This window comes from Hemitrygon akajei, chromosome 21 (assembly GCF_048418815.1).
Source record: "Hemitrygon akajei chromosome 21, sHemAka1.3, whole genome shotgun sequence".
Lineage (NCBI taxonomy): Eukaryota > Metazoa > Chordata > Chondrichthyes > Myliobatiformes > Dasyatidae > Hemitrygon > Hemitrygon akajei.
Genome location: NC_133144.1, coordinates 70,108,556 through 70,121,578, shown reverse-complemented (window position 1 = coordinate 70,121,578; position 13,023 = coordinate 70,108,556). Strand labels below are relative to the sequence as shown.

Genomic DNA, 13,023 nt, shown 5'->3' with positions numbered 1-13,023 from the left:
TTAAGGCATATATTAGAGGACAAATTATCTCCTATACTGCATATATTAAGAAAAAAGCTAATAAAGAGAGAACTGATTTAGTTAATCAATTAGACCAGAAATATGCTTTGGCACCAGACCCTGAGCTATACAAAAGATGTATTGAAATTAAAACTAAATATGATCTTATAACGTAAGAATTGAAAGCCAACTTTTAAAAGAAACCAATTCTATATACATGGAGAAAAAACTGGTAAACTATTGACTAAGCTAACCTCTATAGCTAAATGGCAAATTAAAGAAATTTGCAAAACTAATGATGATATGACAACTAACCATTTTTGATATAAATGATACTTTTAGAGAATTTTATTCTAAATTGTATAGTTCTGATTCTGTTAAAGATAATACTGCAATGAACAATTTTCTAGACCAGTTAAATATTCCTGGACTTTTGGTTGATAATCAAAAGCAGTTGGATCAACCTATTTCTCAGGAGGAAATCACTGAGGCTATACATTCATTGCATTCTTGGAAATCTCCAGGACCTAAGGGATTCTCTGGAGAATTTTATAAGGATTTTTCTTCATTGCTTATACCTTATTTATGTTCTAACCTTACTGATTCTTTCAAGGTGGGTAGGTTGCCACAGACTTTTTATGAAGCTCCTATTTCGCTTATTCTTAAAAAGAATGAAAATCCCACTGAATGCTCTTCATATGGACCAATCTCTGTACTCAATGTTGATGCTAAGATCCTATCTAAAGTTCTGGCCCGTAGACTCGAAAATATTATGCCTTCTGTAATATCTGATGATCAGACAGGATTTATTAAAAATCGATATTCCCATTTTAATATATGGCAACTGTTAAATGTTTTGCATTTTCCATCTAAGGAAATATCTGAATGTGTGATTTCTCTGGATGCGGAGGCCGTTGGTTGAGTTGAATGGAATTACCTATTTAAAACCTTAGAAAAAATTAATTTTGGGCCCAATTTTATTCATTGGATTAAATTACTTTAATTATCTCCCTCTGCTCGGGTCCTTACTAATTTTCAGATTTCTAAACCAATTAAACTCCAACGTGGAACCAGACAAGGATGTCTACTGAGTCCTTTGCTTTTTGATTTGGTATTAGAACCTTTAGCAATTGCCTTTCAAGAGTCTAAAGATATCACCAGTATCTTAAGGAAAAGTACTATTCATAAAGTCTCGCTTTATGCTGATGATCTATTGCTTTTTATATCTAATGTTCCAACTTCTTTACCCTCTGTGTTTCTTTTACTGACTAATTTTAATCAGTTTTCAGGATATAAATCGAATTTACATAAGAGTGAATTGTTTCCTTTAAATAATTTGATACCAACCAATACTAATCTTCCTTTTAAAATTGTAAGAAAACAATTTACATATTTGGGTGTAACAATCACTAAGAATTATAAAGATCTATTCAAAGAAAATTGTCTGACCTTAATGAATTATGTGAAAAAGACACTTTCTAATTGGTCGCCTCTCTCTTTATCAATGATTGGTTGAATCAATTCTATTAAAATGAATATTATACCTAAATTTATATACCTTTTTCAAGCCATACCTGTTTTTATTCCTAAGTCTTTTTTTGATTCTTCAGATTCAATTTCTTCCTACATATGGAAGAACAGAAAACCCGAATTAACTAAAGCTCACCTTAAAAAAATTAAAAAGAGTGGAGGCCTTGCTCTACCCAATTTTAGGTTATATTATTGGGCAATTGACATACGTTCTGGTTAGGGTTATATTATATTAATTGTGAGGATTGTCCAATATGGGTCTTTTTGGAAGCCAACTCTAATTTTCTATCATTTCTCTTCTTGGATCCCCTCTTATCTTTAAATAAATTAACTGACAGTTTGGTGATTAAACACACTTTGAAGATCTGCCTACAGTTTAGAAAACATTTCAGTTTAATGAGATTTTCCCTTTCTAGTCCTATTTTTTCTTATTTTTTTTAAACCATCTACAACTGATGTTTTTCAGAGAATGGGATAGATTAGGCATTAAACAATTTCAGGATCAGTTTGTTGGAGGGATTCTTTCTTCTTTTGAGCAGCTGTCAATGAAATATAACCTATCAAATATGCACTTTTTTCGATATCTACAGATTAGAGATTTTTTAAGCTCTAAACTACATATATTTCCTACCAGCCCGGATAAGAACATAATAGATGTAATTTTTAATTTGAAACCTTTTGATAATGGCTCAATATCTTATATTTATGGTCTGTTGTTGCGATTGAGAATGCCTCCTTTAGACAAAATTTAAAAAGATTGGGAAAAGGATTTACAGTCTTCATTATCTGATGAGACCTGGAGGGCTATTTTCAAAATGGTTAATTCTTCATCATTATGTGCTCGTCCTTCTCTCCTACAATTTAAAGTGGTACATAGGGCTCATATGTCTAAAGACAAGCTCTCTTGTTTTTTTGCAGATATATCTCCTTATTGTGACAGATGTAATAATGGAGAGGCTTCATTAATTCATATGTTTTGGTCATGTTCGAGCCTTGAAAAATATTGGAAAGATGTACAGGTTTTCCCCACTATTCGAAGGTAGAGCGTTCCTATTATACCGTTTGTAAGCCAAAATGTCGTAAAGCGAAGTAGCAATTGCCATTAGTTTATATGGGAAAAATTTTTGAGCGTTCCTAGACCCAAAGAAATAACCTACCAAATCAAACCAAATAACACATAAAACCTAAAATAACATTAACATATAGTAAAACATGCATGGGCAAGCAACTGCCTGCACAAGGCTGCACGGTCATTGTAGTCTTTCTCGGGGTAAACACACTATAAAGTGGGCATCTTTTTTTCGTAAAAGCGAAAATCCTCTTTGGTTAGCGAAAACAGATACTAATGTAGGTCTTTTGTAACAGCGAGCTGTCATAAAGTGAACGTTCGAAAAACGGCGGCTACCTGTATTCCAAACTTTTTCTGTACTTTTTTAAGTTAATTTGAAGCCCAATCCTTTGACTGCCTTATTTGGTATTGTTGAGGAAAGAGCTATAATTTTGGAGCCTTCTCATTTGCAGGTACTGGCTTTTATTTCTCTTATGGCTAGAAGGGCGATCTTGCTTAAATAGAAGGAGGTCTCTCTCCCCCCCCCCCCCCCCCCCCACACTTGCTCAATGGTTATGCGATGTTATGACATGTTTAAATCTAGAGAAGATTCGTTGTTCGATTTCTGATTCTAACCAAGATTTTCAAATGCTATGGGGACCCTTTCTGAACTATTTTAAAAATCTTTGAATTGTTATTGTTACTAAAATATAGATCTGGGCTATTATTATAAAACACTATATGGTAAAGTACTCTTTTTATTCTCTTGTTTTTTTCACCAACTAGCTTTGTCTTGGTAGTGGGTACATTTTTTTTACATAATATAATTAACCATATTATTATTGTATTTCATAATTCAATTTATTTTATTTAACTGATCATGAATATGGGAAACCGTGATTGTATCGGTGTGATTTATAGTGCATTTTGTGCTATCTTATTTAGATTTATAGTAAGTATCCTTATGAATTCTGTATTTGTGTATATGAAATTTAATATAAATATTGGAAAAAGAAAGAAAGATGTATGCAGTCAGAATTTTTAAGGGTGGTATATAATGTCAAATGAGCTACTAGCAGAAGTGGTTGAAGCAGGCTTATTAACATTTAACAGACATTTTGACAGGATAAGAAATGGCTAAATGGACTAACTCAGATGGGCATCTAGGTCGGCCTGCAACAGTTGGGATGAAGGGCCTGTTACTGTGCTGCATGACTATGAGTTGATGCTCTAGTGATAGGAATTGCCAAGTCCTTCAGAAACCTCTTCTTTAATCACTCCGCAAATGTAGATAAATACCACATTTAATTATCTTCTGTGGCCTAGATGCAAAATGCAAGAAATAAATACTGACATTAATATTATTATCCTTAGGTTGATCAAATCTGTTAAATCAGTTAAAAATCCCTTTCACAATCATAGCACTGACTGGATACTAAATGAAAAGAGGTATTAGTAAGGACTCGAGAGCAAATTGTTGATTGTTCATGCTTCCGTTGGAGAATGTTGAGAAGCTTGCTTTACATTAAATGGGAAGAAAAATCAGTTCAAGGTTGTGCAGGGAGGGAGGCTTTTTAATTTTGTACAGACCACTGCCAGGAAATTGAAATAAATGTTTGTTGCCTGTGCAATTAAAGCTGCATTGAATGTAATTACCCCAGGTGTGAAAACATGTTAGTGTTGGTAAATCAGCTTGAATAACCATATTTTATCCTTTCATTTGCATGAATAAAGACATTTATTCTGAATGTGTTGGAATGTCATTACAAATAAGGAAAGGTCAATAGAAAACAATCTAAACTATAGTGATTTTACAATTCATTATGTACAACTTTGCATTGGATTCATTAGTTTTTTATCAACCTGTATAATTTTTAATAAATTTGCATCCCAGTTATCCTTAAGATTGTAAGTGATTTGATTTCACAGGTGCAGAGATCAGTTTGGAAACAGCCGGCTCTAGCACAGCTGGAGCACAAGGTGCTTGATGGTGTAGGTGGAATGACGAGGCATTGGTGAGGTGGGGTGCAGGATCTGCCATTAATACAGTGTCTCTGTGTGCTTCTGATGCACGGACTCTGGATTCTCAATGCCATCCTGAATGCTCATTCCCCACTGCTACTGCTTTTAGCCAAGACTAATCGATTGTTTGTGGATAAACTGAAATGAAGCAGCTTTGTGGAGTCCTTGAGAATTTCTCAGTTATAATGGTAATAAACAGTAAGATGTATGCAACTATACTACTGTGCAAAAGTCTTAGAGAGAGAGAGATATATATATATACACACACACACACATACACAGTAGCAAGGATGTTGATGACTGCACAGTCCAGTAAACCAATTGTTTAGAATCAAATTACCTTTCATAGTCTCACAGGGCTGCATTACCCCCACCCCTGGCACTCCTTCTCTGCCACCTGCACCACACCCCTCCCGCAGTGCTCCACCCACACCATTCCCAACATCATTTGCTCCTGCCAGATTTACAAACTTGCCCTCCACTCCACATTGACAATTATAGTACTGCGTAAAACTTTTAAGCACTCTAGCTTTATATATGTGCCTAAGACCTTTGCACTGTACTGTAATACCATTTTCTCTCCAATTAAATAGTTATTATGGCATTTGTAATGCATTAGAGGTGTATAGTCATGCCTTCTCAGTTCAGAATCAAATTTCTCTTCTGGAATTATGTTGCAAAGCCAACGAGTTGCTTATTGAATTTTTTTGTGTTTTGTATCATTGTTCTGCCTATAAGAGTATTAAATAAAGGTAAACACATTAATTTAAAGCCATCTAGCACTATTTTGTGTATCAGAACAGTACTAGCTTTTTAAAATCAGTTTTTGTTATTATTACTATTTTACACGGTAATACTTGGCAGAAATTCACATGTATACATGATTTGCTTTCCCACAGCTGATACTGTTACTGCTTATCCTGTCTTGGATATTAAACAAGATGACATTGTCGATACAAATGGAGCTGGTGATGCCTTTGTTGGAGGTAAATATCTCTGTTATTAAATAAATTCTTGGTAATTCCACATACCACAGGCTCTCTCTCTCTCCCTAATAAGGGGAAAAGGTGTCCGCGTTATACAGTGAGAGAGGAGACATAACAAACAGCTCGCTGATTTATGACGTTAAAAGTCTATTGCATCACCTTTTCTGAATTCTGCGCCCAGAGAGTCAACCCCAAAAAGGCTTAGGTCTCTGGACACACAGCCCACGGCAGCTAACCTGCTGCTCCCGATGTTCTGTGTTCTCCCATAAGTTTATATACTTATCAAATTGTGATTTGGAATATAAATGTAAACTCAACAGGACTCAGAAAACTTAATCTGATCTGCATTGGAGAAAATTTCTGAGGAAAAAAAATACACCCAATATTATGGTTTGGTTTTGTGTGAAATTATCTCTGTTCTCCATTGATCCAATCTTCACAAAATACTGGAGGAACTCAGCAGGTGAGGCAGCATCTATGGAAAAGAGTACAATGTTCAGGCCAAGACCCTTCATCAGGATTGGAGAAAAAAGATGAGGCATCAGAGGAAAAAGGCCTACCTCATCTCTTTTTTTCTCCAATCCTGATAAAAGATCTTGGCCCGAAACATGGACTGTATTCTTTTCCATAGATGCTGCCTGGCCTGCTGAGTTCCTCCAGCATTTTCTGTGCATTGCTTGGATTTCCAGCACCTGCAGATTTTCTCTTGTTTTTGATCGAATCTTCCCTTGCTTAATGAATATTACTGATTGAAAAATAAGATGCAGTTATACAACATGGAAACATTGGTCCAGCTGGTCCGTACTGTCCTAGATGCTCCATCCAAGCTAGTTCCATATGCCCACATTTGGCCCATAGCCTTTGAAACCTTTCTGAACCATATACCTATTCAGTGCATTCCAGTTAATTAGGATACATTGGGACCAGTACGTTTTGGCCCAATTAAGTGGCTATCCCAATTAGCCAAACTTTCATGGAAATAGTTAGAAAGGTATCTAAAAGACAAACTACCATTTAATTGAGTAACAAATTATGCATTTAAATGAAATACAGAACAAATTAGAGCACTACCAATAGTACTCCAATACTGTAAAACTGTATTTGTTCTTAATAGTTACTGACAGAGGAATTCATCCAGTGTACACTGCTATGTTCTTTTGATTTACAGTAAATGAACAAAATCAGAACAGACACCTAGTGCAGATAATGGATTTCCGTCATAAAATTCTTTCGATGATTTGTATCTTCAGAATCTTCATTTTCATTGTAACATTTAAAATGTTCGTTGGTACTTTCAAATTCTTCATAGTTCCTGAGTTGTTGAAGTGTAATTGTTACATTTTAACTCCCAGCCATTTCTGGCAACTCCAAGCCTGAATGCTTAAAACTGCAATGAGGGAAACAGTCACAATTGTCTTATTGCTTATTTCTCGCCAACTGTCAGTGAATGAGACGGAGCAGATGACAGAGGTTTGTGCAGGGGAACACTTTGCATCCAGTGACCACAATGGTATTAGTTTCAAAGTAAATATGCAAGAAGATAGGTCTGGTTTGTAGGTTGATATTCTAAATTGGAGAAGGACCAATTTTGATGGTCTCAGAAATGATCTAGCAAGTGTGCATTGGGAGGTGCTAGCGAGGCTGATGATGGGCCTTGTTCAGGCGAAGCAGCAAATATGATAAAAATTTTGACAGAGATACGGAAGTTCCAAAAAGATATAAAACAGCATCTACATGATATTAAGTCAGAGTTCACCAACGTCAATCAAAAAATAGCGGTGGCAGAGACTCGAATTGAGAAGGTGGAAGATCGCGTGCAAAACGTGGAACAGATGCTAAGTAAGACGATAAAAATATTAAATCAATGAGAAATTAAACTACTTGACCTGGAGGGAAATTCACGGCGCAAAAATATCAGGATATACAATGTTCCCGAAGGAGCGGAGGGTTTGTCTATGACGGAGTTTGTACGAAAGTTGCTGTGGGACCCGCTGGAGATTCCTCTGACTATGGAGATGGAGATTGAGAGGGCGCATTGTGCGATCGTCCCGCGGCCTACCCGAGACAGAAGATAAGCCCACGCTCAATAGTAATTAAATTCCTTCGATACAGTACCAAGGCGGAGATTCTATGAATGGCCTGGGGTAAGGAAAAGGTGCTTTTAGACGGTAAATTAATATATTTCGATCAAGATATCCCCCCCACCCCCCCCCCCCCCCCCCCCCGGCAGTCCTGCAGAAACGTAAAGAATACTCTGAAGTAAAGCGAATACTAAAGCAAGAACGGATTAGATTTCAAACTTCGTACCCTGCTAAACTTCAAGTGTTTTATCAAGATGAGATCCAACTGTATCAGACAGTGGAAGAAGCGACTACAGACATGAAGGCCAGAGGGTTGCCCATCAGCGTGATCAAACCAAGGGAAAGCCTGGCAGAGGAATTATCCCGCTCTGCTTGGGAAATATTGCGAGAATCAAGAAAGCAGTAGATGGGAGGAGGGCGAGAGAAGTATATCAGGAAGAGACTGGGAGTTTTCCAAAGACAGCCTTCACCCCCTCCAGAAGAGCCATAAGGTTTGGCTAAATTTAAAAATGTTGAGAAGCTAAACAGAAGCAAAAATAGACGGTGATATACCTATCTCGAGAAATACTTATTATAATGTGGATTTTATATTACTCAGTTATCCTTCTTTATTCACTCACTTACTCCTTTTTCCCCACCAAAATGAGAATATATATATGTGTGTGTGTGTGTGTATGTATGTATGTATATATATGTGTGTGTATATGTATAAATATACACACCCACACACATACATACAGTCAGCCCTCATTATCCGCGAATTCCGCATGCGCGAATTCAACGAATTGCGAAAACCCGGAAGTGCTCTTCCAGCAATTGATTTTGAGCATGTGCAGACTTTTTTTCTTGTCATTATTCCCTAAACAATGCAATATAACAACTATTTTACATAGCACTTATATTGTATTAGGTATTATAAGTAATCTAGAGATGATTTAAAGCATACGGGAGGATGTGTGTAGGTTACGGTGGATCAGGATCGAAAAAAATTGGAAGTTCTCTTACTCAGTAAGTCGGAACAGGTACATATGGTATTATTTAGCGTCAGTTAGTCAAACGTTTGTGTTAGTATATAGTATATATTTTACCTTTCTATGCACATAAAAAACTTAAGAACGTATGTTTCAGCGCCGCACTCGAGAACTTCTTCCCGAGTTCGATCCAGTGACAGACCGCTTTCAAGTGTGCTCTGCACCGTGCCAGGTTGATGTGAGGATCAGAAACCCAATAATTAAATCACTGCGTTGTGTAGTAATAATTGTAGCTTTCATTGGGGCAGAGCCTTTCTCACTTTATCCATTAAAATTGTTCCGGTCGTTCACCGACTGTAGCCTAAAGCTTTTCCAATGACCGCTGGCATTTCACCTCTTTCTGATTGCTTTATTATTTCCACTTTATTTTCAATCGTGATTATTTTCATAAACAGAAACACTGCAGATTCAGATCTCTGCCGCTGGGTCCTAATGTCCACCGCACTGAGACAGGTTAAATAAGGTCTGGGGTTCCGCTGGGTCCTAAGATCCACCACCGTGAGACATGTTGAATAAGGGACACGAATTTTGGTATCCGCGAGGGGTCCCGGATCCAATCCGTCACAGATAAGGAGGGCCGACTATATAGGAGGAGTACACAGGGAAATCTTTTCTGTGTAATTGATTTGTTCGCTGACTTTTATGGATACTGCAATGGGAGCCCTCAACTCACAGGTAGGAGGGGCTAACCCCCACAGCTAGACATTTCCTCTAGCTCAACCCAGGGTTATCTACTAGAGACCTCAACCTTGGAATCACACCTTTGTTGCCTTTTTTGTTATTATTTGCGTTTCTTAGTTATTATTTGTTCAGGGAGTAGATCGATTAAGTTTTATTCTGCTAATTTCAATGATACATTGACAGATAAATACAGATGACTAAGGACAAAGTAAAATTCATTTCTTTTACTGTCAATGGGCTATTAAATCCAATCAAACAGAATAGAATTCTATCCAAAATGAAAAAAGAACAAGCCCATGTAGTATATTTACAGGAAACTCACTTAAGTGATAAGGAGCATAGAAAACTAAAGAGAATGTGCTTCACTAATTTGTTTTTCTCCTCATATAAATCAGGACATTGGAGAGGAGTTGCTATTCTTATCTCAAGTAAGCTAAATTTTGAGAAAGTATTCGAAATGGGAGATAAGGAGGGCAAATATATTCTGGTAAGGGGGAATATAGACAGAAATTCAGTTACTCTATTGAATATATACGCAACCCTGGGAAGTGATATTGGTTTCTTCAGAAAATTACTGATATTATGGTAGCAGAAGCAGAAGGTCTCCTGATATGTGGGGGAGACTTAAATTTACAATTACAATCAAACTTAGACTCATCCAATAGAAAAACCTATGAAACAAAATCCTTACATAAGAGAGTTAATACACTTTTTGAGGATGTTGATTTAATTGATATATGAAGGGACCTTTTCCCTGACAGAAGGGATTACACTCATTATTCTGCTCCCCATTCTGTATATACAAGAATAGACTATTTCATAACATTTGGAAAAGACAGAGACAAAATAAACACCTGTGGAATTGGGTTCATGGATGTAAGTGACCATGCACCTATATATTTATCTGTTGATTTTGACCAACAACCAAAGAATACTATTTGGAAACTAAATTTAAGTCTACTCAGTGATCCGTACTTTAAGGAACAAATTAAAAAAGAAATTGGTCTCTACTTAGAATTCAATGATAATGGAGAGGTTTCACCTCCCATTCTATGGGATACTCTGAAGGCCGTCTTAAGAGGGAAAATTATAGCAATATCGTCATATAAGAAAAAAAATAAGGAATAAAACATTAGAGGAATTACAAAATAAGCTGAAGGAACTAGAGAAAAAACACATTGAATTTGGCACAGGATACATTAGAGGAAATTAAAAAGATTAGGAATGAAATTAATAGTTTGGCTATACAAGAAATCAAGAAAAATTTAATGTTTCTGAAACAGAGACATTATGAAAGTGCATCTAAGTCTATGAAAATACTGGCATGGAAACTGAAAAAAAATAGCAGTAAATACAATTCATAGAATTAGGGATCCAAGAACAAAAATGATAAAAAAATAAGCCAAGTGAAATTCAAGAAACTTTTGAAGTCTTTTACAAAACTCTATATTCCAAAGTTCCAGGGGGAACCATAACCCAAATTGACACCTTTCTGAATTCTCTAGTTAACCAATTTAAGCGAAGAACAAAATAGGATGATGACTGCTGACATAACTGAAGTTGAATTAAAAGCTGCAATTAGTAGGCTTAAATTAAGCAAGTCACCAGGATCAGATGGGTATATGGCAGAGTGGTACAAAGAATTTAAAAATGAGTTAATTCCTGTTCAACTCCCCACACTGAACTGGGCTCTAAAAAAGGCACAAATGCCACCCAGTTGGAAGGAAGCGATAATCTCAGCTATACCTCAGTTAATTTCTCAGCTATGGTTCAGTTAATTGGAATTTTCTTTACAGAGTTTTACATAGATTTGGTTTCCAAGACATAATTAGTAAAACTATACAAACACTATATGACAACCCTACTGCTAGGATTAAAATCAATGGATATTTATCAAATAGTCTTACCCCAGAAAGGGGCACGAGACAGTGTAGTGCATGGTCACCGCTACTCTTCGCATTATATCTGGAACCATTAGCTCAATACATCAGACAAAATGAAGATCAGGGGAATTACTATTAAAGGGACAGAGCATAAATTGGCTTGTTACGCAGATGACATTTTGGTCTATCTAGGGCAACCAACATACTCTTTACCTAAATTGATGCAATCCTTTGAACAATATGGTCAATTATCAGGATACAAGATCAACATAGATAAAACCCAATTACTTTCATATAACTATAGCCCACCAAAAGAAATTGAAAGTAGATATCCCTGGACATGGCAAACAGAGTCTTTCGAATATTTGGGCATCATTATGCCAAAAGATTTGGCAAAATTATCAGAATGCAATTACCAGCCTTTATATAAAAAAATTAAGATATGGCAAGATGGAACCTGATTCTTTTTTTTTAGTCTCAGTTCAAGGATTGAGTCTATTAAAATGAATATACTGCCCAGACTGTTATATCTCTTTCAGACCCTACCAATAGAGATTAATCAAAATCAATTCAATGAATGGAACAAGATGTTATCAAGGTATATTTGGCAAGGTAAAAGGCCTAGAGTTCGTCTCAAAACTTTGCAATTAGCAAAGGAAAAGGGAGGATGGGGCCTACCTTCTCTTAGAGATTATTATTTTGCAGCACAGTTGAGAACTGTGATATGTTGGTGCAACCCATCATATGACGCTCAATGGAAAAACATTGAGGAGTGGGTACTTCCCATCCCATACATGCAATTTTGGCTGATAACAACCGGCAAAGGTACATGAATACTATTGATAACCCATGGGTGAAATTGACTCTTAAAATATGGAAAACTACTATAAAAGAATATAATCTAGGGGGAGATATTGCAATTCTTAAATAGTTTACATATGACTTGGATTTTACGCCGAATAAACTGGATGCTAGATTTAAGGACTGGACAGCTAAAGGAATAACAGTTCTTTGCAACATAATGAAAGAAAGAACACTGTTCAGTTTTGAAATGCTTAAAGAGAAACACTTACTAGAAAAACAAGATTTTTATTGGTATTTACAGATGCAACAATTTGTTAATAGGATGCTTAAAAATGTAACCAAGGCAAGTACATGCTTGATAGAGCTATTTAGAAAAGCATATAATTCAGATAACGGTAGTAGAATCATTTCAAGCATGTATAAGGGGTTGTCAAATCTTAAAACACATTCGACTTCATACATTAAAACAAAATGGGAGAAGGAAGGAGGGATAATTATATCTGAGGAAGAATGGACAATAATATGGAGGTATCAATGGAAGTGTACCAAATATACCTTGATACCTTCACAGAAATGGAGGGAGTTCAGATGGAAAAGCTTGATGATATTTTATTACACCCTCTCAGAAATCCCATTATGTTAGTAACCTCCCTGTTTGCTGGAGAAATTGTGCAAATCAAAATATAGAAACATAGAAAATAGGTGCAGGAGTAGGCCATTTGGCCCTTCGAGCCTGCACCGCCATTCAGTATGATCATGGCTGATCATCCAACTCAGAACCCTGTACCTGCTTTCTCTCCATACCCCCTGATCCCTTTAGCCACAAGGGTCATATCTAACTCCCTCTTAAATATAGCCAATGAACCGGCCTCAACTACTTCCTGTGGCAGAGAATTCCACAGATTCACCACTCTCTGCGTGAAGAAGTTTTTTCTCATCTCGGTCCTAAAAGGCTTC

General features: G+C 36.3%; 1 protein-coding gene across 5 annotated transcripts in view; it reads left to right on the top strand.

The window, feature by feature from the left end:
- Nucleotides 1-13,023, top strand: part of LOC140714427 (adenosine kinase-like) — a 283,738-nt gene that overhangs the window by 251,196 nt on the left and 19,519 nt on the right. For 4 of the 5 annotated variants that reach the window (XM_073025719.1, XM_073025720.1, XM_073025721.1 and 1 more), the window contains exon 10: nucleotides 5,500-5,586. In XM_073025719.1, coding sequence (XP_072881820.1) covers nucleotides 5,500-5,586 — 87 coding nt within the window. Of the gene's footprint in view, nucleotides 1-2,448; nucleotides 2,570-5,499; nucleotides 5,587-13,023 lie in introns of all 5 variants that reach the window. The other variant, XR_012095871.1, reaches the window with a different exon arrangement.